The sequence below is a fragment of the Heterocephalus glaber genome, unplaced genomic scaffold (genome assembly GCF_053883595.1).
Source record: "Heterocephalus glaber isolate CG9 unplaced genomic scaffold, H.glaber_assembly_v1.0 deba00001481, whole genome shotgun sequence".
Taxonomy (NCBI): Eukaryota; Metazoa; Chordata; class Mammalia; order Rodentia; family Bathyergidae; genus Heterocephalus; species Heterocephalus glaber.
The window spans coordinates 20436407-20460421 of NW_028258317.1; the positions used below are offsets into that span (position 1 = coordinate 20436407).

Consider the following 24015-nt stretch of genomic DNA (forward strand, 5'->3'; position numbering starts at 1 on the left):
AGGTACATATCCTCAACAATGATATTATTTATAAAATAAGTAAGGGGCTAATAAGGAAATACAAAAAACAGTCCAAATGGTTCCACCACTCCCAGCCAGGAGGAAGGGGCTTCCAGGGCACTGTTCCACTGTTCCCTGTCCAGGGGTAGGGGATTCTGGGCCACTGTTCCACTGCTCCAAGCCCAGATGAAGGGGCTTCCAGGCTGCCATTGCACCACTCCCAGCCCACAGGATGGAGCTTCTGGGCTGCCTTTCCACCACTCCCAGCCCAGAGGAAGCAGCTTCAGGGCCACCTTTCCACTGCTTCCAGCCCAGAGGAAGGGGTTTCTAGGCCACCATTCTACCACTCCCATCCCACAGGAAGGGGCTTCTGGGCCACCTATCCACCGCTCCTAGCCAAGAGGAAGGGGCTCCAAGCCCAGAGGTAGGGGCTTCTGGGCCACATTCCACTGCTCCCAGCCCAGAGGAAGGGGCTTCCAGGCTGCCTTTCTACCACTCCCAGACAGGAGGAAGGGGCTCCTGGGGTGCTGTTCCACGGTACCCAGCCCAGAGGTAGGGGCTTCCAGGCTGCTGTTTCACTGCTCCCAGCCCAGAGAAACGGGCTTCTGGACCATCATTCCACTGCTCCCAGCCGAGAGGAGGTGAGCCATGTAGGAGCCAGTAGCAACCCCCGCCCCCAACCAGCGAAAGGAGAAGACATGTAAACGTCTCAAAACCAGATTTCCAGATCACCTACAGCGACCCCTAAGGGAAATGAGATGAACACTCTGATACCACCTGGACTCCCTAAACTGGCAACAAAAAAGGATCTAGAAAAAATGAAATCAGAAATAATTTCTCAGATAACAGCAGAGATTGTGCTTGTAGTGCAAGACACAATTAATAAATTTACACAGGACACAGATAAAAAAATAGAGGAGCTGAGGAACATCATGGAATCCCAACATAGGAAACAAATGGAATCCATAAAACAGACACAAACAGATTTCAAGGAGATTAAAAACCCCATTGAAAGTCTACACAGCAGAATGAGCCAATGTGAGGACAGAATTTCAGATAAAGAAGATAAGATTACAATTAGTGACCAGGAGAAGAAAAATTTCTTTAAAATAGTAAGGGACCAGGAGAAATCAATCCAGCAGCTGCTGGAGGATGAAAAGAAGAATAAGTTTAGACTGATAGGAGTCAACAAAGAAACAGGAGAGAGAGCAGATGACATAAAAATTTTTCACAGAAATAATGGCTGAAAACTTCTGAAGCAGGGTAAAAGAACTTAACAAACAGGTAAGTGAGGCATACAGGACTCCAAATAGACTGGATCAAAAAAAAAATTTACACATAGACATATAATTGTTAAGATCCAAGAAACCCAACAAAAGAACAAAGTTCTATAAGCAGTTAGAGAAAAGAAACAAATCAGATATAAAGGAAAGCCCATCAGAATCACAGCAGGCTTCTCAATGTAAACCCTCAAAGCAAGAAGAGCTTGAAGTGACATATTCCAAGCCCTAAAGGAAAATGCCTCCAACCCATATTGATGTACCCTGAAAAATTATCTTACAAAATTGATGGAGAAATAAGACACTTTCATGACAAAGAGCACCTCAGGAACTTCATGAATACCAAACCAGCACTACAAAAAATTTTAGATAATATCCTAGGTACAGACAATGAGGAACACAACCCCAGGAAGCACAGCAGAATGAATCCATCAGGTGCAAGAAGAAATTAAATGTAAAGGAGAAGAATCCAACAAAAAGAAAAAGTCATGACAATGATAAATCAATACGTTTCAGTTATAACCATCAATGTTAATGGTCTCAGTTCACCAATCAAAAGAAATAGACTGGCAGGATGGGTCAAGAAGCAAAATCCAACAATATGTTGCATACAAGAAACACACTTAATTGAAAAAGAAACTCATAGATTGAAAGTTAAAGGATGGAAAACAATGCTCCATGCAATGGGAACCCCAAGAAAAGCAGCAGTAGCTATTCTCTTGGCAGATGAAGTGGATTAGAAACCAACACTGATTAAGAGAGATGAAGAAGGACAATACATCTTTGTAAAGGAAACAATCCAACAGGAAGAGATGACAATCATAAATATATATGCATTAAACACTAGTGTGCCCAACTATATAAAACAAATAGTAACGGACATAAAAAGTCACATATGCACTAATGCAATAATAGTGGGGGGCCACAATACCCCACTGTCACAAATAGATAGATCAACTAGACAAAAAATAAGTAATGAAACACTACAACTCAATCTAACTCTTGAACAAATGAACTTAACAGATGTTTACAGAGGCTTCCACCCCACAAAATCAGAATACACATTCTTTTCAGCTAAACACACGTTTTTCTCCAAAATGGACCACATACTCACTCATAGAACATGTTTAAGTAAGTGCAAAGGAATTGAAGATATCCCTTGTATATTATCAGACCATAGTGTGATGAAATTGGAGATCCATAGAAAAGAAACTGCAAAAATTTCATAAACACATGGAAATTGAACAACACACTTCTGAATAACCGATGGGTCGCAGAGGAAATTAAAGAAGAAATCAGACAGTTCCTTCAATTAAATGACAGTGACAATACAACATATCAGAATCTATGGGACACAATGAAAGCAGTCTTACAAGGGAAATTCATAGCAGTGAATACACATATTAGGAAAACAGAGCGAGCCAAATTAAACAACGTGATGCTGAACCTCAAGCTTCTGGAAAAAGAAGAGAAGGACAAACCCAAAGCTCATACAAGGGAGGAAATTATAAAGATCAGGGCAGAAATCAGTGCAATGCAGACTAAGAGAATGATGCAAAATAATCACTGAAGCCAAGAGTTGGTTCTTCAAAAGAATCAACAAAATTGACAAAACCTTAGCCAACCTTATAAGAAAAAGGAAAGGAAAGGAAAGAAAAGGCCCAAATCCATGCAATTAGGAATGAAAAGGGTAAAATTACAAGAGACCCAGCAGAAATCCAGAGGATCATCAATACCTACTTCCAGAACCTTTACACCCGTAAGATGGAAAACACATAAGAAATGGAAACATTCCTAGTTATGTATGAATTAACAAATTTGAACATAGAAGACCTAAAAATTGTAAACAACCCAATATCAACCAATGAAATTGAAAATGTAATTAAAAGCTTATCAACTAAGAAAAGCCCAGGCCCTGATGGCTTCACTGCTGAATTCTACAAGACATTTAGAGAGGAACTACTGCCAGTACTGTTCAAACTCTTCAATGAAATCGAAAGGGAAGCAATAATCCCAAATTCATTCCTGGAAGCAAGCATCACCTTGATCCCCAAAGCAGAGACAGTCCCAACCGAAAAAGAGAACTATAGGCCTATCTCACTAATGAGCACAGATGCAAAAGTGTTTAATATGATCCTGGCAAGAGAATGCATAAGATCATCAAGAAGATCATACACCCTGATCAAGTGGGATTCGTCCTAGTGATGCATGGATGGTTCAACATATGCAAATCAATAAATATAATACACTATATTAATAGAAGCAATGACAAAAACCATATGATTATCTCAATAGATGCAGAGAAAACTTTTGACAAAAATCTGACATGCATTTATGATAAAAACCCTACAAAAAATTGGAATAGATGGTCTCTATCTCAATCTGATAAAATCCATCTATGCAAAACCAATAGCCAATATCATACTAAATGGTCAAAAACTGAAATCCTTCACACTAAAATCAGGAACAAGACAAGGATGTCCACTATCACCCCTCTTGTACAATGTAGTTCTGGAAACATTAGCCATGGCAATTAGACAAGAAAAAGAAATAAAGATAGAAAATGAAGAAGTTAAATTGTCATTATTTGCAGATGACATGATACTCTTTATAGAAGACCCCAAGAAGGCCACCAAATGTCTTCTAGACTTAATAACCCAATTCAGTAGAGTAGCTGGATACAAGATCAACACAGAAAAATCAATAGCTTTCCTCTACACGAACAACAGACTCACTGAGAGAACAATTCCTTTTACAATAGCATTCAAAAAACTGAAATACTTAGGAATCACCCTAATGAAAGAAATCAAAGACCTTTTCTCTGAAATCTATAGCACCCTGAAAAGAGAGATTCAAGATGATATCAGAAAATGGACAGACATCCCCTGCTCCTGGGTAGGAAGGATCAATATAGTGATAATTGCCATAATTCCAAAAGTGCTATATAGATTCAGTGCAATCCCAATTGAAATCCCAGCAGCATACTTCACAGAACTTGAGAAAACAATCCAAAAATTCATTTGGAAGAGGAAGAGACCCAGAATAGCAAAACCAATTCTAGGTAACAGAGACATGGCAGGGGGTATCACAATCCCCAACTTGAAACTATACTACTGTGATAAAAATAGCATAGTACTGGCAAAGAAACAGACCTGAGGACCAGTGGAACAGATCAGAAGATGGATAAACAACTCCAGACACACTCAGACATCTCATCTTCAATAATGGAGCCAAACACCCTCACTGGAGGAAAGATAGCCTCTTTAATCAATGGTTCTGGAAAAACTGGGTTTCAACTTGCCAAACATTAAAACTAGACCCATATCTCTCACCATGCACTAAACTAAAATAGAAATGGATTAAAGATCTAAATATTAAAATAAGAATGCTGAACCAGCTGGAGCAGAGGTTAGGTAGAACTCTTGAAGACATTGGTGTAGGAAAAGATTTTATGAACAAAACCTCAGTTGCCCATGTACTAGCACAAACAATGAACAAGTGGATTCTCTTCTTATTAAAAAGCTTCTGCACAGCAAGAGAAACCACCAACAGTTTGAAGAGACAACCCACAATGTGGGAAAAAATCTTCACCTGCTTTTTCTCAGACAAAGATCTACTATCTAGAATCTATAAAGAAATTTAACAAATCAGACCTCCCAAATTTAAAGACCCAATCCAAAAATGGGCATCTGTAATGAACAGACATTTCGCAAAGAAGTAGAAATAGCAAATAAACATATGAAAAATGCTCAACATCAGTGGTCATTTGAGAGCTGCAAATGAAAACAACCCTGAGATTCTACCTCACTCCAGAAAGAATGGCTGCTGTCAAGAAATCAACCAATAACAAATGCTGGTGGGGGTGTTGGGAAAGAGGAACCCTGCTCCACTGCTGGTGGGAGTGTAGACTGGTGCAACCACTGTGGAAATCAGTATGGAGATACCTCAAAAAACTAGGACTGAAAGTCCCATTTGATCCAGCTATTCCTCTGCTGGGTATCTTCCCAAAGAATTAAAAGAATCATACCACAGTGATATATGTGTGCCCATGTTCATAGCATCATAATCTGTAATAGCTAAAACTTGGAAACAGCCCAAATGCCCATGAAGTGGAGACTGGATAAAGAAAACATGAGTTTTTAAAAATAAAATGGCGTTCTACTCAGCCATAAAAAATGAGAAATTAGAGACATTTCTAGCTAAATGGATGCACATTGTGGTGATACTCTTAAATGTAATAGGACACACGTGTAAATACTGAAGAGTTTCTCTAGTGTGAGAAGCTGAAAGTGTAAATAAGGACTAAAACTTATAATAGATAATGTGAATAAGGAAGAAAAGGTGCAAAGGGCAAAGGGACAGGGGAAGTGGGAGGGGTAGGGGAAAGGAAAGAAGGGCATGGAACTAATATGAGAAAATGAGAAAATGAAAAGAAAGTCTTTGTAAATATTGAGGGATGGAGGGGTTGAAGGGAGGGCAGGGGAAAGGGGAAAAATAAGAACCAAGAGAGACTATGTAAAGGTGCAAATTTCCAATGATGAATGTCATTATATTGTATACCTAAAAATGTACCAATAATATAATATTTAAAAAAAGAATACAGTCCAAATACAAAAAGACAGAAAACAGCAATTCAAATACAGAAAACAGAATGAGGAAGTTTTTCATAAGTGTAACCATTGAAGTGATTCAAAACAAAATAATTTTTTTCCCGCTGTATGAAATTCCACTACTACTTTCTTTTGAGTTTGATTTCAATTGGACATCTCCTAGAAGTGCTGGCTCAGTAGGAACCCTCTTATACCATGCTGCTGGAAACAAATAGGGTACCTGAACACTGGGCTGCTGCTACAGAGAGATCTTCACAAGTAGCTGATTGGCGTCCACAGATGTGAAGTTCATTCTGTTGGTTTCCTGGTGAGGACACAAATAGGCCAGCCTCACCCCTACTTCCCACCCATTCCACACTTGCATCTTTTACCCACCACCTGTGGAATGGCTATAAACACATGGTTGAAGGCCATGGCCCAGTAAAGGCAGCCTGTTCTGGTCACATCTGAGGACTAGTTGGCTGCACATCTGAGGAACAGTGAAGTCCACAGAAACCCTATGCTGTCCACACCTTCACTCTTACCTTACCTTTAAAGTCCCTGAGGCATTTATTACTTAGTATTGGTGGGTTTCTTAAATAGCCCTTGTTTGGGTTTTTACCATTGTGGAGGGAAGCTAGTCTTCCAATAGGGAGACTCAGTAAGTCCACAATCTCTTTAAGTATTAGGAAGTTATTTAAATTGTTCTTTTAATTTTTTGATTTCTATTTATGTTGTCTTATATGTCTTTTTGCTTTTTGCTTTCTGTTTCCTTCCAATATCTCTCTCACTCTCTTTTGCTCTTGCTGTCACTCTCACTCTCTTTCTCTGTGGTGTCTTTGAATAGTCAACTTTGTTTCTTTTAGGAGTTCTTCAAAAGTGTTGTGCTTTATATTCATGAATATCATTGTATTTAATGTAAAGTAATATTTATTTTGTTTATATTTTATACAGTTAAGTATCCATAATTAAATAACTCATATTCCATATCCCAACCTTGAGACTACTTAACCTTCCTTAATATAAAAATAACATCATCACGAAAAAAATTTAAATAATGTGGAAAGTTATAAAATAAAACTAAATTCTTTACATTTATATTCTAACAATATTTATCTCCCAAAGTAGTTACAGACCTTTTGTTATGGTGGCCTTTCATTTAGTGAGTGTGTGTGTGCATGTGTGTGTGTGTGTGTATTAAATATATATTATGCTATACAAAATATACAATCATCAATATTATGAGGATAACAAAACAATTTTTTTTGCATTTTTATTACTGCATATTAGTTATACAGACTAGAGGGTCTCCTTTTGGCATATTTATGAGTGCATATGACAAATTTTTTTCTTTCCTCTCCATTACTCTCCCTTTCTTTCACCTCCCTGCTCCCTTTATTTTCTCTAAAACTTTCTCTTCTACTTTTAAGTCACCTCTGTTTCCAAAATAACCTTTGGTATCAATATTATACTAAATGTTATCTCTATTATATAAAATATTATAACATCAAAGAGACTATGCTCTGTAAACTACTCTCTTATTTGGTTTTTAAGTTTATATCTTAGAGATTATCAAAACTAACAGGCAAAGTGCGTATTTAATTTTGTTTTATAGCATTCCGTGAAAGGATAAAGCAAAATATATTTGACTAGTTATTAGCCCATAGATATTTTAGGTTAGAACTTTTATTTTTCTCAATGCAAGTGATGCTTTTAAAAGCTGACATAAACATTTCTTAGCAGAATATTACACTTACATTATAGCAGGGAAATTCCTTGGAGATCAGAACTTCTTTCCACCAAAGAATTTAGTTAAACAAGTATTTTCTTGAGTTCAATATAGGTTCAGTTTCTTTTCATATACCATGTAGAGCCCAATAACTACCATTGAACTCTCATATTTTTGTAATAAAACTGAACAAAAATAGTAGTCTCTTTTGGAGAATTGTGCAGAGGATTATTAATAACACGTGAACAAAATATGACATATATTTGATGAATAAAAGATAATTTCTTACTTTCATTATTCTAAAAATAGTTATTAATGAACCTGGAGAAGGGAGGAGGAGAAAAATTACATGTTAGAATCTTTGGTTCAAAAATAAATATGGGTTGGGTGCAGTTGATATGCCTGTAATCCAGGCATTCTCAGAGGCTGAGGCAGAAGAATTGCAAGTTTAAGTCCTGCCTGGGTAATTTAGTGAGACCCTGTCTCAAATTTAAAAATTAAACAAAGGGGTTTGGGGATGTAGCTCAGTGGTAGAGTACCCCTTTGATCTCCAGTGCCATAACTAAATAAATAAAGTAGAGGTCGAGGGGAGCAATAATATGAAATCACATTAGTGTATTCTTAGCAACTGCCCAAACTATTTTAAAAATGAATTGATTTTAGTTTACACTAAAACACATACACATTATTTGAAAAGGAAGGAAGATAAGAAGAACAGTGATTAAACAAATCAAGAGCTTTGAGGAAAAAGAAATAAACTAACTTGGTTTCTGTTGTCAGTCCTTAATTCGGGGTATGAGTAGCTGTAATTTTATATTATATGTAGGAAATTAGAAACTATGTCATTTTAATGCCTTTCTAGTTTTCAACTCCTAACCCTCAATATACTAACCCCTTCTCTCACACCTGTGGGAGACAAACTCCTTTGCTCATCATTGGTATTCCATGTATTTTTGCCCAGCTACTTCTCTGCAGCCACTATTTTTTGTGAGATCACACTGACAACAAATAAATGAGCACTACTGACACATCAAAAGGAAGCTAAAAGTGAGGGAGAATGAAATTGAGGCCAAAAGGTTACTCTTTTTTTTTTTTTTTTTTGGTACCGGGGATCGAACTCGGGACCTTGTGCTTATGAGGCAGGTGCCAGAACCACTGAGCTAAATCCCCGGCCAGAGGCCAAAAGGTTAAGAGAGGTAAGATGGAGGCACTCTTTATCTGGGCCAGTATATGGTGGTTTCCGTTTGAATGAGCAATTGCAGATCTCTGACAAGCCGTTTCTCCACTTCTACTCCAAGCCTTGATAATTTGGTCCTCAGTGTAGTTGTCCTTGAATTTTATGGTTTCCCAGATGCTGTGGGTCAAAAAGTCTTGGGTAAAGACTTCTCATTCTCTGCAATAAATTCTCAATTTCAGAAGGATATTGTGACAGTACTAAGGCAAAACTTGACTCTTACAACTTGCTCCCCACTCTGACAATCTCAGAATCAAAAAGAGGAGAATCTAATATGAAAAATAATGTGCCAAAAGAAAAGACAATCAGGCAAATATGTTACTAACACACTTCTGTCTTCTCATTGCTGTTGGTTTGGTGATGATTTGTCTATTTTCCTCAATTTCTAATATCTCCCTCCCTGTGATCTCTTATTTTTCAATTTTTAATGGTAAAGTGTGTACATTCAACTAAAAATATACATGTTCCCAGATACATATACAGTATATACATGTTAATGGTCTATTTTATTAAGCCCACAAAACTATTTTAGTTAAAATAAAAGTATGTAATTCAGGTAATAATATTTCCTCTAGTGACAAGGAAAGCAAGAATGCTTAAGAAATAATAGCTGTATTTAAATATATTATCTTTTGAATTGTCAAAGTTTTCCAGGAGTAAACTGAATTATCACATAAATAAAATTTTTTTTCTTTAAAAAAATAATATAAGATCAAATTAATTTTGGAGAAGCAAAAATAATATGACTTTCTCTTTTAGCAATCATTTAGAAAAACAAACTAAAGACATCTGAAAAACACAGATGGCATTTAACAAATTCTATGTTTTATAATATTGCAGACATTGGTGTAGTAATTTAAAGAAGGAAGAAACCAGTAAAGGCTAATACATGCTGTGGTGTTTATTTTACTCTGCTTAAATAAAAAGCACCTATATTTCTTTTCTAAAAAGGGTCATTCTTCCTAGCAATCATATGTTTCTTAGATGGAATTCACATAATCACTATGTATTTGTTAAAATTAGTTTTTACTGGCTGGGGATTTAGCTCAGTGGTTTCTCTGCCTGCTATGCAAGCGCAAGGACCTGAGTTTGATCCCCGGTACCAAAAAAAAAAATTTAGTTTTTACTTCGCTCTGTAAAAAATACCATTTTCTGAAGATTCACAATCATTTATGACAGTACATTCTTCTTCATAGTTTACTGAACTCATCTAGTTATTGTTTATGTAATAAATTTTACAAGCCAGCTTTTGGATCTTAACCTGGTCCCAGGTTATATTTTATGTTGTTTTCTTTCAAAGTTAAACTGTTTCTGACTTTCTTTCCTGTTTGAGATTAAAGACAGCATTCACAAGGGCAATTGCTGCCAACCAAGTGCCAAACACTACTAATCTGTTCTAAAAAATATGTTAAATGCAGTAAAGGACTAGGATTTGGGGTTATCTCTTGGTTGAATGTATGGTGGTTTTATGTATAGTTTTTATAACTAATAAAGATGTTATAATAATTTTACTTTATTTTAAAACATTTTTCAAAAGTCTAGTAGCTTTCTTTTTGTGAGTAAATATTGACATTTCTTGCAATGATGTCAATAAATGTAAAATTCTTCATATTTATCCCTATCAAGTATTTAAATGTTGCAGAATACCAGAAGTGGGCAACAGATGACACCCAGAGGTTTGGAGGCAGTAAATAGCATTATTTACTCTGGTGGACCTGAATGGGATCTTTCCCCGAAGAGGTCAGGCCCAGAATATTGGTGGGCCAGCAGTTTTATATGGTTGCAAGCAGGAGGCACAGAAACAGAAACAGAGTATTTGGCAGTCTTTGGTTGGTTAGTTATTTGTCATGTTTTACTTCTATGAGGCTTAATTCCATTGGAGTTTTCCTGGGAATATAGCAAGCAGAGTTTACACAAAGCTGAGCAGGCAGGGGAGGCAGGGTGGGGGGCAGAGCAAAGAGTTCTGGCAGAACTTTCTGAGTCTGTTACGTTCCTTTGGTGACAGATTACAGAAGTTGTCGTGACTACTCAGGTACATTCTACAAAGAGCATAGTTACTTAGTTAACCCATAGTTGCTTAATAACAGTTAACTCATAGTTGTCCAATTCAATTGTTTTCATTAGAAATATATCTCTCTGCCTAGAAATTCCCTTTCATAAAGAAAAGGATGGTGCTGTAATATTTTGAACTGGCAAGCATTGTAGAAGCCACTATTCTGCACTTGTCTGGATTTCATTAAATGACCACACTAACTTTTAAACAGATAGACATATATGGTATATATGAAGAAGGATTCTGGGTCATTGTCCCAATATTAATTTATGAGAAGTTCCCCAGGGCCTTGGTATCACACACTCCTGATTAGCAACACTATTGTTGAAGTAGTAGTCATCCAGAGGCTTCTCATCTTGCCTTTTTCACCCACAGTGAAATGTGGAAAGCAGTGGGCACCTAGTACCAAACATTACGTTCACTGCCTGTGGGTGATGTGGAGAAAGTGTCAGATCCTGTTTGGCTTGTCACTCATTCAAAGAAGTACAGACCTGGTATCTGGAGCTTGTAACGCAGGGTGATGGAGCAATAATCTTACTATGCTTTCGGCTTTGTATAGCCCCAAGTGGCTAAGAATATCAGTAGGTATAATGTGTTATAGTTTGAACCAGCACACAGGTAACCAGGAATTAGAACAGTGCTGAATGATTGAAAGAAGTACATGACATATCAATTATACAGATTAGATAACATTCAAAAATAACTATAAAGCTTTGTATACTCACATTGCCTTTGTTAGTAATCACATTTTAGTTTCTTTTTCTATAGTCTTTTGTGTCCCGGCCCGCGGGTAAGTCAACGGAGACCCTAGAGGGGGAGCAAGGATGAGAGGGGACGGGGGACACGAGAGATGGAGACAAGACAGGTTTCTGATCAAGTCTCGTTTATTGCGGAAGCTGCTACAACATATATACCGTAGGGCTAGAGGGGAGGAGCAAGAGGAGGGTACTGGGGCTACTTCCTTGTTGCCGGGTAGATTTGCAGCAGGCCTGGATATGTCCGTAAAAGGCACTCAAGAGTTCTAGTGGGGGGGCAAGGCCCCCCACAGGTCCTCCCTTTAAAATTATAATTTTAGAAAGGCGTCAGGAGAGCCAAGCCTGCGGGGGCTGAGCCTGTCTTGGGTCAGAGCAACATACGTGTCTGCACCGTGTACCTTACCCGTCATTGGTGAACCAGGGAAATAAAGCTCTGGCACCTGTCTTAGGCGGCACACGAGGGCCTTTTCACAGCATGGCACGCTTGCTCAGTTGCCCGTCATTGGCTTGCCAGCCCTCTCACCAGGTGGGGTGAGAACACTTTGCCATGGCAAGGACCTAATCGATGGTCCGACATTCGTCCTGGTCAGCCATTGCCAATCTATTATAGTAGACCTGTATGGGTGCTGTTTTTATTGTCTCTACCCGGGCTCTAAGGAAGGCCATGATTTTGTTGTGTATTATGGGCCCCAAGGAAATGAGCAGAAGTAAACCCAATAAGGGTCCCAGCAAAGGGAGGAGATAAGGGAGGAAACCATTGAGGCCAGTCCAGAGGGGATTTTGGGAGAATTCTTGTTGTTGTCTGTTTAGATCTTCCTGAAGTTCGCGAATTTTTTTCCTGACAATCTCAGATTTATTGGCATAGAAACAACAATATTCACTTAGGGCTATGCAAATCCCTCCTTGTTCCACCGTGAGGAGGTCCAGACCCTTTCTATTTTGAAGGACCACCTCAGCCAGAGAATCAATCTGATCTTGTATATCTGTAAGAGTGTTGGAGAGAGCTTGAACATCATTAATCAATTGGTTGGATAATTTGGCATAGGAGTGTAATGCCACCCCGATGCCAGCAGAGCCAGTGGCAAGGGCACCGGACACCCCTAGCCCCACGAGCAAGGGGACCAGTGAGACGGCCCTTTTATGTCGCCCAGCGATATAGTCAAAGCTGGGCAAGGGCACTGGCTCATCTCCAGGAATAAGGGAGATGTCCGGGAGGACAGTGGCCACCACGCACAGCCCAGTCCAATTAGTGGGGAGGGAGGTGAATGCCAAGCTCCCTCCACAGACGAGCACGTGACCCGGGGCAGGGCAAATGGCGGCAGGGCCATTAAGCACTACCGAGCAGAGAGAAATTTTGGACTCCAACACGTATATCGAAGCTATTGTTGTGGCCCGAATTTAGATAACAAACTGAGGCATTGAACTGTATTGGCTGGACCCTGAAGGGCAGAGAAAAACTGCAATTGTAACTAGAACTGTTGGCATAGTCAGTTTGGTCGACAACTGGCAAGGCGAGGGGCAGGGGTGTGCCAAGGGTCAAGCATAGCCAACAATCCGCAGCAAAGGCTGGGTTGGATGTATTGATCAAATGATAAGTGGCCTCCAGGACACTCAGGGTTTGGGCATCAGGGTCTGGGCCTCGAGGTTTGGGAAGGGCCAGTGGATGATAATTTAGGGAGGGGTACATCTCTTGGATGATAGTCTCCAGTTGTTTTGTATTTGCTCTTCCCTGAGCTGATCTGAAGGCCCGCCACCATCAGATACATGAATTGGGGCCTGTGGTGGCCAGGAACAGCAACAGACCATGCAACAGATTCAGGGATGTCATCTCTTTAACCTGTAAGCAAAATTTCGTCCTGCGATGTAAACAAGGCTGGGCTGTAGATAAGAGAGTTAGGCTAACCTGATTAAGCTTTTGAAGATAACCAATGTGGACATACTACAATAACATATTCAGAACTTAACCAATATAAACATTTTGTAACAACATATTCAGTGCTTAAATATCAAGGACAACCAATACAATCAATTTATAACATATTTAGATAATATTCATTGTGATATGTCTCCCATAAGATTATATAATATAAAATTTACTAGGGGGTCCCTTTAATGAATTAAGACCAGAATAATCATTTTCTGGGTGGCCACTTCTATATTCATCAAAGGGAGTTCCCATCTATAATCGTTTTGACAAACAATTAAGAATATATATCTTTTTATTTTATAACTGTTAATTGCAATTTGATTGTTGCGTGTGGGTGACAATGCACGTCACTTTCATAAAATAAATTTCAGTGGTACTTTGATCAATTAACAACCTGGGAAGAAAAGCATGTCTTTAGTTTAATAATATTTATCTATAAGTCAATTTAACAATAGGCGAATATCCTTTGAAGAGGAAGGGAAACATTGAGCTCAACTGTACAAACACAAACAACAGACAATAGACAAACATATGAGACAGTGTATAAAATTAGGGTGCACCCAAATATAGTTGGCCAAACTAGATCATACTATTTTCTCTATGATTATTAGATTGCAATCGAAGGCGCCATCACTGCCTAGTTGGAGTTGGACACTGGTAGGTCATCAGCGTCATCAACACCCCTGTCAACTTGTTTCACGAGGCGTTCTGGAAGCCACCTGGCTGACTTCATTTTCTTGGAGTAAACACAGACTGACCCTCGGCCCCAAATGAGTACGGGGTCAGGCCCATGCCATGAGTGGTCCAGGGGGGTCTCTCCACATCACAGAGGCAAATTGTTTTTGCGTCTCTGGTTGCCAGAAACGGTTGGCTGCAGATAATCCTTTGGCATCCAAATTTAAGAAGTTAAGAATAAATAGTGCATGTGATATCAGGTTTCTAGGTGACCCCTTGATAGGGTACCATTCCCGTCTTTTTATTTTATCTAATGTAATTTTGAGTATGAGGTTGGCTTTTTTTATAATGCCTTGTCCCTGTGGATTATATGGGATTCCCGTTATGTGTGTTATTTCTAATTGTTTGTAAAACTTTGAGAAGCCAGAACTGGTATAGCCTGGACCATTGTCTGTCTTAATTTGCTGTGGGCATCCAAGTACTGAGAAGGCAACTAGAAGGTGGGCAATTACATGTTTAGTAGCCTCCCCGGATTGTAGGGTGGCAAATACAAATCCACTATATGTATTAATGTTGACATGTATATATTTAAGATTTCCAAATTTAGGGTAATGTGTGACATCCATATAGTGTATAACATACATTTGGGCCCAAGATTTACGTATGGCCTGAATAGCTGAAGCTACAAAGGACTGGCTCAATGGGCTGCACAATACCTGTAGAGTGTTTACCTAGCCCTTTGCCTGGAATGTACCCATTTTTAAACATCTGCATAGTGACAATTTCATTAGGGCTAGAAATAATCATCCCCATTTGTGATAATAGGTCTCTCCCCCATAGATTAATGGGTAACCCTGAGATGATATAAGGTTGAATGGTGCCCTGATTACCATCTTGGTCTCTCCAGGTCAGATCTTTGGCACTTTATTTAGGATTTTGACTCTGACCTATACCCCTGAGATGGGTGAGGGTGTCTTTTAATGGCCACGCCTGAGGCCAATTTTTTCCCTTGATGATAGTTACATCAGCACCAGTGTCTACCAATCCAGAAAACTGTCTCCCATCTAACCACAAGGTCATGAGAGGCTTCTGGGCTGAAAGCATCTCCGACCAGTAGACATCGGATGAGCCGAATCCCTGGCTGCCTCGGGCATTGTTAAGAGCCTTATTAGAGGTAGACAGAAGGGGAAGGAGTAACAATTGAGCAAATCTTCGGCCTGATTGAATGGTGTTAATGACTTTGGGGGAAGAAACCATAACTCTAATCTCTCCGGAATAATCACTATCAATCACCCCCGGGTAGATCAGCAGCCCATCCATAGTGCTGTTGCTCTTGTCTATTACAAGCCCAAAGGTCTCTTTAGGAAGGGGTCCAAAGACCCCTGTCGGGGGGGCCTGTACCCCTATTTTTGGAGTCAATACTGTGTGGGCGGTGGAACTGAGGTCCAGTCTGGCACTTCCCGTTGTTGTTCTGAAGAGGTCTGAAATGGATTGTTGTTTGTTGGAGCAAAATTGAGTGCCCCGTAAATTTGTTTGGGTGCGGGGGCCCGGGGCTGGCCCCCTTTCCCATTTCCCTGGTCCAGGTTATGGACAAGCGGGAGGGGCCAGCCTTGAGCGTCAGTCATGGACTTGTATTTATTTGCCCAATGTCTCCCTTTATTGTATCGAGGGCAAGGCCCCGGAGGTGTGGCCCTAGGGGCCGACGCCCTAGGGGCCTGACATTCTTTGGCAAAAAGACCCGTTGTCTCTCACCGGAAACATTAGTTGCCTGGGCGGCGCGACAAAAACTGTTTGACCGTGTAACCCTGTATGGCAACAGCCATAGCAAGTCCCTGTTGGTAGGCGGTCCCAATTTCTGAGCAAAGGCGAATGTAACCTAAGAGATCAGGTTTTTTTTTTTTTTTTTTTTTAATAAGGGCGGATGGCGGCCTGGCAAGCAGCATTTGCATTTTTAAAAGCAAGCTGTTTAACAAAATCTGTCCCGGTTTCTGCGCTCCCAAAAATTTGGCCTGCTGCCGTGAGAAGGCGGTGGACAAAGTCCGCAAACGGCTCATCTGGGCCCTGCCGAATGTTAGTGAGGGAGGCACTCACGTCTCCTTTGGAGGGGAGCTTTTTCCAGGCCCTAGTGGCGGTGGTCTGAATCTGGGCATATAACCCAGCATCAAATTGTATTTGTTGGTCGTTGGCGGCGTAGGCCCCCTCCCCAAGGAGCATGTCAAGCACCCATCCATTCCCCGCCTGAGCATTGCGCCTAGCAGTTTCTCGGCAATTTTTAACATATTTAGATTTCCATAATAAATAATCACCTCCTGTAAGGGTGGCGCGGGCCAGAGTCTGCCAATCAATTGGGGTGAGCCAATTTTTTGCCACCGATTTTAAAATGGCCATGGTGTAAGGTGTAGTGGCCCCTTATTGAGCTGCGGCCATTTTAAATTTTTTAACAACCTTAAAATCAAAACCACTGTGGTGTCTTCACGCCTGTCTCTGTGCGTCAGTAGTTTTAGTTACGGGAAAGGCTTCCGCATTTTTAAGTTTCAGGGATACTCCGGACCCGGATGGCACCCTAGGGGCCGCCCCTCTAACGGGGGGTCGTGGCTTAAGTTTGTCTTCTCTATGGACATTTTTATGGGCTTTGCCTGTTCTTAAGCCTTCAAGCTGGGTAATAAGTTCTTGATGTTCCTTTTCTAATCTTATTTGTACTTTTAGAAATTTTATCTTGTCCCGGAGTTCCTTTTGGGGATCAACAACAGGATATGCCAGAGCAGGAGTGTTGGGGCCCGGGAGGAATGTAAGGAGGGGGGCACCCAGAGCCGCCCCGCAGTGCCCCCCCCCCAGACTCGTCAGTCCCGGAGCCATGTTGGGGCGGATCTGGGAGTGGAGGCGGGCAGCGATAGGCTTGAAGGGAGGGATATAGGGGCGGAACCTCCCGCAGGGGTGGGGCTGCTTTGGAAGCAGGAGCGGAAGGAGAGGAGGCGGGGGTCCGGCGAAGCTTTGCCTTATAGGGCTTGGCAGGGATCGTGGCCGTCTGGGATTGGTCCGAGGGAGTGTTACGTCAGTCGGGGGCGGGATCATCGTCACTGTCAAAGGACATCAAGTCCTCCTCCTCGTCTGGCGAGGAAGTCGTGGCCTTAATGGGCCTGGGTCCCGGCGCCATATTGGCGTCCCGGGAGACTGCGTCGGAGCCGCCTGGAGGCGTTGGATCCTCACCCGTACGGAGGGCTATCTCCCCAACCTAGATAGCTTGAGCTACCAGTGGGTCCCTCGTTTTTTGGGAAATAATATCATTGATCAAATTCCAATACGAGAACGCCGCAATCGGGACCTTTCCGGGTCCGCAAGCGGCATAGTAATCCTGAAGAGCTTCCCCTACCCTTTTCTATCTCTTTTCGTCAATGGTTCCCTCAGCAGGGAACCAGGGACAGAGATCTTTAATATAATCAAAAAATTTCAGCAATTGTTTGACTGTAACCTTTACCCCTCGTGCCTGTAATGTCTCCTTGAGACCTTGCACAAACAATTCGTGCTGACTAATGCCCTGTCCCATAATCGCTGCTCAATTTACCGAGGTGCGAAAAAGACGGCAGGTCTACGTCAATTGCAAGCCTCTCCTGTGTCGAGTGTACTCTTTGTTCCTCAATCTTAATCTTAGGGCCCCTGAGCAGCGTCCTTCACTGGATCCCCCGTTCTCTGGCCACACGTTGGGCGCCACTTGTCCCGGCCCGCGGGTAAGTCAACGGAGACCCTAGAGGGGGAGCGAGGATGAGAGGGGACCGGGGACACGAGAGATGGAGACAAGACAGGTTTCTGATCAAGTCTCATTTATTGCGGAAGCTGCTACAACATATATACCGTAGGGCTAGAGGGGAGGAGCAAGAGGAGGGTACTGGGGCTACTTCCTTGTTGCCGGGTAGATTTGCAGCAGGCCCGGATATGTCCGTAAAAGGCACTCAAGAGTTCTAGCGGGGGGGCAAGGCCCCCCACACTTTTGATGTTCCTTTTTTATTTTTTTAAAATTAATTTTATTGATACATTTTAGGTATACAATATAATGACATTCATCATTGGAAATTTGCACCTTTACATGATCCATCTTGGTTCTTATTTTTTCCCCATTCCCCTGCCCTCCCTTCAACCCCTCCATCCCTCCCTATTTACAAAGACTTTGTTTTAATTTACACATATTAATTCCATTCCCTTCTTTCCTTTCCCCTACTCCTCCCACTTCCCCTTTCCCTTTGAACCTTTACTTCCTATTTCACATTATCTATTGTACCTTTCAGTCCTTATTTACACTTTCAGTTTTTCACACTAGAGAAACTCTTCAGTATTTACACATGTGTCCTATTACACTAAAGAGTATAACCACAATGTACATCCATTTAGCTATAAATGACTCTAATTTCTCATTTTTTATGGATGAGTGGTATTCCATTTTATATTTTAAAAATCCCCACATTTTCTTTATCCAGTTTCCAGTTTATGGGCAATTGGGTTTCTTTCAATTAGCCATTACAAATTGTGATGCTATGAACATGGATGCACATATATCACTGTTATGATTCTTTTAATTCTTTGGGGAAGATACCCAGCAGGGGAATATCTGGGTCAAATGGGACTTCCAGTCCTAGTACTTTGCGGTATCTCCTTATTGATTTCCACAGTGGTTGCACCAGTCTATCCTCTCATCAGCAGTGGAGCAGGGTTCCACTTTCCCCACTGCCACACAAGCATTTGTTATTGGCTGATTTCATGATAGTAGCCATTCTTGTGGGGTGAGGTGGAATCTCAGCATTGTTTTCATTTGCATCTCTCTAATGACCATTGATGTTGAACATGTTTTCATGTGTTTATTTGCAATTTCTACTTCTTTGTCTGAGAAATGTCTGTTCATTTCAGATGCACATTTTTGGATTAGGTCTTTAAATTTGGGAGGTTGGAGTTTTTTTTAAGTTCTTTATAGATTCTAGATAGTAGACCTTTGTCTGAGAAACAGCAGGTGAAAACTTCTTCCCACGATGGGTTGTCTCTTCACACTGTTGACAGTTTATCTTGCTATGCAGAAGCTTTTTAATAAGAAGAGATCCCACTTCTTGATTGTTTGTACTAGTTCATGGGCAACTGAGGTTTTGTTCATAAAATGTTTTCCTATCCCAGTGTCTTCAAGAGTTCTACCTAACCTCTGTTCCAGCTGGTTTAGCATTTTTGTTTTAGTATTTAGATCTTTAATCCATTTCGATTCTATTTTAGTGCATGATGAGAGATGTAGGTCTAGTTTTAATCTTTGGCAAGTTGAAATCCAATTTTTCCAGCACCATTTACTAATGAGGCTATCTGATGGTTGTCTTGGTGCAAGAGACTGCTAGGTGATCTGTGGGTGTATTCACAGAGTTGCTGGGAAGGCCTAGCAATAAGAGATTAAGGATGATCTCTTGGATGTCCACTCACTGTATCCCAGGTGCTCCCTGCTCCTTATGGATAAAGAAAGAATGTCTTCTAGAAAATGTTTATTTAGATGTATGCCTTGCAATATCTTGACTCTGCGAACAGAATCTACTGTTTCCATTTGTATATTCTCTGTAATGTTTTAACAACTTTTATGATTAAGGTAGCCTGTTCTGCACTGAAAGTATGTAACTAGTGACATGTAGCACCTCACTGTGTAAGATATAAAAAGAGCAACAAATAAAGTTCTTGGTCTTTGCTCCTTGAAGCTCTGACTCCTTGGGCCTTGCTCTTTTGTGTCTTTCTTTTCTAAATAAGTCCTTTTCCCTTCAGGACCCCCGACACTATCTTTCCTCCAGTGAAGGTGTTTGTCTCCTTTGTCGAAGTTGAGGTGGATGAGTGTGTCTGGAGTTGTTTCTGCATCTTCTAATCTGTTCCACTGGTCCTCAGGTCTGTTTCTTTGCCAGTACCATGCTGTTTTTATCACAATAGCTTTGTAGTATAGTTTAAGTTGGGGATTGTGATATCCCCTACCTTGTCTTTATTGCCTAGTATGGATTGTGCTATTCTAGGTCTCTTCTTCTTCCAAATGAATTTTTGAATTGTTTTCTCCAGGTCTGTGAAGTATGTTGATGGGTTTTCAGTTGGGATTGCATTGAATTTACATAGCAGTTTTGGAAGTATGGCCATTTTCACTATGTTGATTCTTCCTACCCAGGAGCAAGGCATGTATTTTCATTTTCTGATATCTTCTTCAATCTCTCTTTTCAGAGTGCTATAGTTTTCAGAGTAGAGTTCTTTAACTTCTTTTGTTAGGTTGATTCCTAGGTACTTCAATTTTTTGGATGCTATTGTGAAAGGAATTGATTGCCCTATTTCTCTCTCAGTGAGTCTGTTCTTTGTGTACAGAAAAGCTATTGATTTTTGTGTGTTGATCTTGTATCCAGCTACTCTACTGAATTTGGTTATTAAGTTTAGAAGACTTTTGGTGGAGTTCTTGGGGTCTTCTAAATAGCGTATCAGGTCATCTGCAAATAATGACAAGTTGACTTCTTTGTTTCCTATCTTTATTCATTTTATTTCTTTCTCTTGTCTAACTGCTGTGGCTAATGTTTCCAAAACTATATTGAACAGGAGTGGTGATAGTGAACATCCTTGTCTTGTTCCTGATTTTAGTGTGAAGGATTTCAGTTTTTGACCATTTAGTATGATATTGGCTGTTGGTTTTTCACAGATGGCTTTTATCAGATTGAGATAGAGACCATCTATTTCAATTTTTTGTAGGGTTTTTTTCATAAATGCATGTTGGATTTTGTTGAATGCTTTGTCCACATCTATTGAGATGATCATATGGTTTTGTCCTTGGCTCTATTGATATAGTGTATTACATTTTTTGATTTGCACATTTTGAAACATTCCTGTATCCCTGGGATCAATCCCACTGGGTCAGGGTGTATGATCTTCTTGATGGTCTTCTGCATTCTATTTGCCAGTATCTTACTAAGGATTTTTGCATCTATGTTCATTATAGTGAAATTGGTCTGTAGTTCTCTTTCTTGGTTGGGTTTTTCTCTGCTTTGGGGATCAAGGTGATGCTTGTTTCCAGGAATGATTTCTGGACTACTGCTTCCCTTTCAATTTCATTGAAGAGTTTAAACAGTAGTGGCAGTAGTTCCTGTCTAAATGTCTCATAGAATTCAGCAGTGAATCCGTGAGCACCTGGGCTTTTCTTAGTTGGTAAGTTTTTAATTATGTTTTCAATTTCATTGATTGATATTGGGTTGTTTAGAATTTTTAGGTCATCTTCATTCAACTTTGGTAATTCATACTTATCTAGGAATCGTCCATTTCTTCTGTGTTTTCCATCTTATTGGTATATAAGTTCTCTAAGTAGGTATTGATGATCCTCTGGATTTCTGCTGGGTCCATTGTAATTTCATCCTTTTCATTTCCAATTGCATGATTTGGGCCTTTTCTTTCCTTTTTCTTAAAAGGTTGGCTAAGGGTTTGTCAATTTTTGTTTATCCTTTTAAAGAACCAACTCTTGGCTTCATTGATTTTTTGTATTGTTCTCTTAATCTCCATTGCATTGATTTTTGCCCTGATCTTTATAATTTCCTCCCTTGTATGAGCTTTGGGTTTGTCCTTCTCTTCTTTTTTCAGAAGCTCGAGGTTCAGCCTTGGGTTGTTTAATTGGGCTTGTTCTTTTTTCCTAATATGAGTATCAGTGCTATGAATTTCCCTCATAAGACTCTTTTCATTGTGTCCCATAGATTCTGATATATTGTATTGTCACTGTCATTTAATTGAAGAAACTGTCTGATTTTTTCTTTAATTTCCTCTGTGACTTATTGGTTATTCAGAAGTATGTTGTTCAATTTTGATATGTTTATGAAATTCTTGTGGTTACTTTTGCTATTGATCTCCAATTTCATCACACTATGGTCTGATAATATACAGGGGGTAACTTCAATTCCTTTGCACTTACTTAAACATGTTCTATTAGCAGATATGTGTTCTATTTTGGAGAATGACCCATGTGCAGCTGAAAATAATGTATATTCTGATTTTGTGAGGTGGAACACTTTGTAAACATCTGTTAAGTTCATTAGTTCAAGAGTTTGTTTGAGTTCTAGTATTTCATTGCTTATTTTTTTCTAGTTGATCTATGTATTTGTAACTGGGGTATTTAGGTTCCTCACTGCTATTGTATTAGTGCTTATTTGATTATTCATGCCTATTAATATTTGTTTTCTATAGTTGGGTGCACTAGTGTTTGTTGCATATATATTAATGTTTGTCATCTCTTCCTCTTAGATTGTTCCCTTTACAAGGATGTAGTGTCCTTCTTTGTCTCTCTTAATCAGTGTTGGTTTCAAATCCACTTGATCTGCAGAGAGTATAGCTAGGCCTACTTTTTCTCAGGCTCCTGTTGCATGGAGTATTGTTTTCCACACTTTAACTTTCAGTCTGTGAGTTTCTTTTTGAATTAAGTGTGCTTTTTGCATGCAGCATATTGTTGAATTTTGCTTCTTGACTCATTCTGACATTCTATTTCTTTTGATTGGTGAATTGAGACCATTAACATTGATGCTTATCACTACTTCAGCATCCAGTTCAGAAGATGAAGAGAAGAAAAGGTCTACCCATTCAAAAGAAAGGTCCAAGAAAAAGAGAAAGAAGAAATCATCTAAAAGAAAGCACAAGAAATATTCTGAAGATAGTGACAGTGACTCCGATTCTGAAACAGACTCCAGTGATAAAGATACAAAAAGGAGAGCAAAGAAAGCTAAGAAAAACGAAAAAAAGAAGAAACACAGATCAAAAAAATATAAGAAAAAGAAGTCTAAGAAGAGCAGAAAAGAGTCCAGTGATTCAAGTTCTAAAGATTCCCAAGAAGAATTTCTGGAGAATCTCTGAAAGGATCGATCAAAGGCTGCAGAACCCTGATTTAATTGGCCAAGAAGCTCCAAAAACACTTGCCTCTCAAGATGATAAACCTTTGAACTATGGCCATGCTTTATTACCTGGTGAAGGAGCAGCTATGGCTGAATATGTAAAAGCTGGAAAATGTATTCCACGAAGAGGTGAAATTGGGTTGACAAGTGAAGAAATTGCATCATTTGAGTGTTCGGGTTATGTAATGAGTGGTAGCAGGCGTCGCCGAATGGAGGCCGTGTGACTGCGAATAGAGAACCCGATCTATAGTGCTGATGAGAAGAGACCCCTTGTGTCTTTTAACCAAGAAGAGAAACAAAAGAGAGAGAACAAGATTCTGGCCAGTTTTCGAGAGATGGCATACAGAAAGACCAAAGGTAAGGATGACAAATAAAGATTTTCTAATTGTTCAGCAGGCATTTTTCACAACAAAAAAGAAAGTCTGCATTCTACACATACACACAAAGATTATTATGCTCTGAAAAAGCTTTACAGTGCTACTGCACTTTATATTTAATTCCTTCAGTCCTTCAATTAAAAAACTGCTTATTGATAATAACTTTAGTAAATTATTTGAGATTGACCTTAACGTTTTGGTTTAAAAATCCAAATTATGAATGAAATCCTACTGTATTAGGGGAGGTGGCATGGAGAGAAAGTGTCAGTAAGATGAGAAACTTAATCTCACGCTAAGGCTCAGTGCTCCGATTGGCTCTATACAATGCCGACCCTATGTGTTCTTAGGGGAAATTATCATTCCTCTGTGTTGAACGTGTTATAATTGGACTTGATAGAAACTACATAGGAGGCTACTTTTGTTAAGAAAATGAAAGCTTTGCTGAAAAAAAAGAACAAGTCTGGAATTTGAAAACTGACTTGTAAGACATAATATA

The 24015-nt window shown here is 39.8% G+C and overlaps 1 protein-coding gene across 1 annotated transcript; it reads left to right on the forward strand.

Moving 5' to 3' along the window:
- The first annotated feature begins 16763 nt into the window (after positions 1–16763).
- Positions 16764–23493, forward strand: LOC101709320 (uncharacterized). Its single transcript, XM_087183793.1, has 2 exons — positions 16764–17967; positions 22794–23493. The coding sequence occupies exons 1-2, from the start codon at positions 17773–17775 to the stop codon at positions 23364–23366; spliced, it is 768 nt and encodes a 255-aa protein (XP_087039919.1). The 5' UTR covers positions 16764–17772; the 3' UTR covers positions 23367–23493.
- Positions 23494–24015: the final 522 nt, after the last annotated feature.

Bases quoted from the DNA above. Each gene is read 5' to 3' on its own strand.
- LOC101709320 (XM_087183793.1), top strand. From the start codon at position 17,773: ATGCCCTGTCCCATAATCGCTGCTCAATTTACCGAGGTGCGAAAAAGA. The intron at 17,968-22,793 runs GTAAGTCAACGG...TCACTACTTCAG, and splicing joins CCACTTGTCCCGGCCCGCGG to CATCCAGTTCAGAAGATGAA.